We start from the raw sequence: 4392 nt of genomic DNA, 5'->3' as shown, positions 1-4392 counted from the left end.
ATAATCTTTTGACAACAGTGACGGCATGTAAGACAATTTATGATATAACACAATGGATGGCTAATTCGTCATTCGTCATACTGCATTGATATTTTATATTATTTATAATGTGTTATGCTTTGTTTTATTTTGATTGAATGTTTTGCATGTCAACAGTGGTTCCATATGCTGTGCCTAGGAATGAAGATAAAAGAGTTCAACAGAATAAAGAACACAAACTGGAAGTGCAGTCTTTGTATGCTATACCCCATCCACACTGAAGAGGCTCTGAAATGTACATCAACCAGGGATAAAGAGAAAGATAACACTGTGAAATTGTTCATACTTAATTGAAGTTAAGTGTCTATTGACACTTAATTTTATACTTTGATTTACTGGCCACCATTACTGTGGTTACATGTTCAGTATATGTATTGACCAGCAAACCCACTGCAGCCTACCTCACTAGCTCACTCTCCATCCCTGCTTTGGACAATTAATAACATGACACTCGTACTCTGCCCGTTTCCTTTATGGTTGATATTAACAACGAAAGGCGATACTATCTGTCTCTCTCCTATTGTGTACCACTGTTAAATACTGTGGAAAATTAAACATAGGGAAAATAAGTACTTAAAACGACCAATTACTGTAGATAAATATGAAATAAAATGTTAAACACAACACTAGACTGAACCCCCTAATTGTCAAACTAATATTAATGTACAACAATATAGAAGATACATGACTAGAGTTTATGCAATATGGGTGTATATCCACTGCATGCTTCTTAGGTGTGTAATTGACATGACCAAGGAGCTATTGCAAATTTGAAACTAGGAAAAATGTATATTTCACCGTGCGATTTTACAGTACACAAACAAGAGTGTGCAATATAGAAGGGTAGTCAGTGGACATTAGGTCACATGACCAAGGAGCTATTGAAATCTTACATTTAGAAAAATTCATGTAAAAACGTGTGAGATAAAAATGGACAAAGTAAAGGATGTGCAATGTGTAGGCCCACTGAGTGGACATTCTGAACCTGGTTTGAAGTCATCAGGTCACATGACCAAGGAGCTATTGAAACTCTAAACTTTGAAAAATTAATGTAAAACCATGTGAGATGAAAATGGAAAACTAAAGGGTGTGCAATGTGTGTCTATGCCACCGGGTTAGCAACAACCAGTTTTGAAAGTGTTAGGAGTAATGGTTAAAGAGCTATTGAAATATCAATTAAAATCAAATGTATTTATATAGCCCTTCTTACATTATCTGATATATCAAAGTGCTGAACAGAAACCCAGCCTAAAACCCCAAACAGCAAGCAATGCAGGTGTAGAAGCACGGTGGCTAGAAAAACTCCCTAGAAAGGCCAAAACCTAGGAAGAAACCTAGAGAGGAACCAGGCTATGAGGGGTGGCCAATCCTCTTCTGGTTGTGCCGTGTGGAGATTATAACAGAACATGGCCAAGATGTTTGACATTTGAAAAATGTAATTTGTCACTATGTTGACGGTCCCTAACTGCTGTTGGTGAACGTAATTAAAACTACAGCCGAATATCCGTCGAATATCCAACTTGAAACTGTCTTTACATCGGTCCCAAATCATAGTCTTGTCAATGCCGTTACACAACGCAAAATTGACCAAACAATGCACAGATACTTGCGCGCCAGTCTTGATTATCTGTGGCGGGAATATTAGTTATTGTTCACGCTCGTGGAGTAGGCCTATTCGAATGTCAAGTACAACCGTTAGTAATGAAACTGTCAACATCAATTAAAAACAAGTTGCAGACATGAGAGTTAGCGAAATGAAAGGATTGCTTCTCTATGACCAACAATGTATCAGCTGATCAGTTCAAACAGCAGACAGAATGAGGTTTATCAGTTGCTTCTTGTGTATGTTGTATGTGTGCACAATGTATGCCGAGGTCATCTACACTAACATTTGGGCTCTACATTTGAATTGCACTCCTGAACAAATCAACAAGATTGCAAAGAAGCATGGTTTCCATAACCTGGGAAAGGTAAAACAATGTTAGTTCACTGTTTATGTCATATAATGATTTGTATTTTTATGTGTAGATCTTTTGGCATATTATGACTAGCTAATTTCTTCTGGCATATTATATTTGTAGATATTTCCAGATGGAAACTATTACCATATGGAGCAAAGACAGGTGGCAAAACAATCATTGCAGGCACACTATTTGCATAATCTTATATTCAAAATGGACCCTAAGGTGAATAGCCAATAGGTCAATACTATCCAAAATTGGCTTTAATAACCAGTCCCAGCATTTCTCTTATTGTAATGAGTGTGATGATGTACTTTCTGTTTCGTAGGTGCTTTGGTTTGCACAGCAATCTGGAAGGAGTAGAAAGAGAAGACACTCTTTCACAGTACCAACTGATCCATTTTTCAATCAGCAGTGGTACCTGGTATGTCAACATTAAGCTTCCATTTTTGTTTGAAGTATATTTCCATAATAGAAGCTCTTTACATTTTTATTCAGCCTGTTTTAGTTTTTTCTGCTTTGAGTGAAAACAAATGGTTATCCCCGTTTTAACAGAAAAAAATATTTATTCAAACTGCTTTTCCAGAGTGAGGCCTTTGATCAGAATGTGGTGGCTGCATGGGCTCGAGGCTACACAGGAAAAGGGGTGGTGGTGTCCATCTTAAACGATGGCCTAGAGACAAGCCACCCAGACATTGCTGAAAATTATGTGAGTTGTTATTATATATATTTTTATTTAACCTTTATTTTAACAGGGAACACATTGAGACCTAGGTCTCTTTTACAAATGTGCCTTGTATAATACAACATAAATATGCAGATTATAACATATATATATTAAAATACAAAACACATTAATGGGAAGCACAAATCACCCAGAAAAAGTTACATTCCTCCACAAAAATGTCCCCAATCAATACTTTAAATTGCCCAAATGGCACTAGAACATCAATATGAAATGTATTTAGAATTTTGTTCCAGCAATACAGTGCTGTAACAAAAATGGAAAAAGACAAATATTATTTAAAAAATCAAATACAAGTGGCAAATGATCCTGATAAAGACCTAATGTATTGTACCCGTAGGATCCACAGGCTAGCTATGACATGAACGATAATGACCCCAACCCAGACACCCAATACATTCTGACCAGACCAAAGAGGTAATTTGCTATGATGTTAAGATTTTAATGCAAGATATTACATCATGTATAATGTGCACTATGTAACAACATTCTGTATGGATGAACCCCTTTTGTATTCTGTTCCATAGGCACGGAACACGGTGTGCTGGGGTGGTGGCAGCAGTGGCAAATAATGGGGTGTGTGGGGTTGGAGTGGCATATCAGGCCAAGATTGGAGGTAAGTATGCCATTTGCCATTTAGCAGACGCTTTTATCCAAAGCGACTTACAGTCATGTGTGCATACATTCTACGTATGGGTGGTCACGGGAATCGAACCCACTACCCTGGCGTTACAAGCGCCATGCTCTACCAACTGAGCTACAGAAGGACAAAGTATTACCCATACATTCACTCATTTGGTCTCTTTTAATAGCATATAGAACTGTACTGCAATTATCCTGCTTTAATTTGCGTCCTGTTACTTGTTCTGTTTTGTCCAGGAGTTCGGATGTTGGATGGACAAGTGACTGACCTGATAGAAGCCATGTCCTTAAATTTGAATCAGCAACACATTGACATCTACAGCTCCAGCTGGGGACCTGAAGATTTGGGGACGAATTTGGAGGGGCCAAACACATTGGCTCAAGAAGCCTTTATCAGAGGCATTACCAATGTATGATACAACTTGTACTGGTTATCCTATATTACCTGTTTCATCAGTAGTGTCCATTTTGTTAGATAAGATAAAACAATGTAATCGGAATTGGCAACTAAAGCGGTAAGATCATACAATGGGTCTTAAAAAACATATTCAATACCTTACAGGGCCGAGGTGGCTTGGGTTCCATTTACGTCTGGGCTTCAGGCAATGGGGGCGCCAGCTTTGACAACTGCAATTGCGATGGCTACACCAACAGCATTTACACGTTGTCTGTTGGTAGTACCACTGAGAGGGGAACACTGCCCTTCTACAGTGAACCCTGCTCTGCCATTCTAACAACGACCTACAGTGGTGGCAGCTTTCATCACCGCAATATTGTAAGTCTCTTTGTCCTCAACTCATCCCACACTAGTGTTTTTAACATCCATATATTTCTTTAAAAAGATGCATTTAGAGTGACAAAGCATTCTGTTAAATCTTTGACTAGTTTAGCATTAGTTTAATTGTGCTTAACAAAGTAGTCACATGAATGCAAAGGTTTGCTGAAGATGTGTGGAACTCTGAAAAAGGTCAATATTTATCTCACATTTACCACCTACAGCAACAG

General features: G+C 38.1%; 1 protein-coding gene across 1 annotated transcript in view; it reads left to right on the top strand.

The window, feature by feature from the left end:
• Window positions 1-1901: 1901 nt before the first annotated feature.
• Window positions 1902-4392, top strand: part of LOC123989578 (furin-like) — an 11224-nt gene continuing 8733 nt past the window's right edge. The window contains exons 1-8 of the mRNA XM_046290697.1: window positions 1902-2009; window positions 2121-2225; window positions 2329-2424; window positions 2587-2709; window positions 3086-3162; window positions 3273-3361; window positions 3625-3797; window positions 3950-4162. Coding sequence (XP_046146653.1) covers window positions 1902-2009; window positions 2121-2225; window positions 2329-2424; window positions 2587-2709; window positions 3086-3162; window positions 3273-3361; window positions 3625-3797; window positions 3950-4162 — 984 coding nt within the window. The remainder of the gene's footprint in view (window positions 2010-2120; window positions 2226-2328; window positions 2425-2586; window positions 2710-3085; window positions 3163-3272; window positions 3362-3624; window positions 3798-3949; window positions 4163-4392) is intronic.

This window comes from Oncorhynchus gorbuscha, linkage group LG02 (assembly GCF_021184085.1).
Source record: "Oncorhynchus gorbuscha isolate QuinsamMale2020 ecotype Even-year linkage group LG02, OgorEven_v1.0, whole genome shotgun sequence".
NCBI lineage: Eukaryota > Metazoa > Chordata > Actinopteri > Salmoniformes > Salmonidae > Oncorhynchus > Oncorhynchus gorbuscha.
Note: the sequence above shows the minus strand (reverse complement) of the source record. Positions and strands in the feature narration are given on the sequence as shown.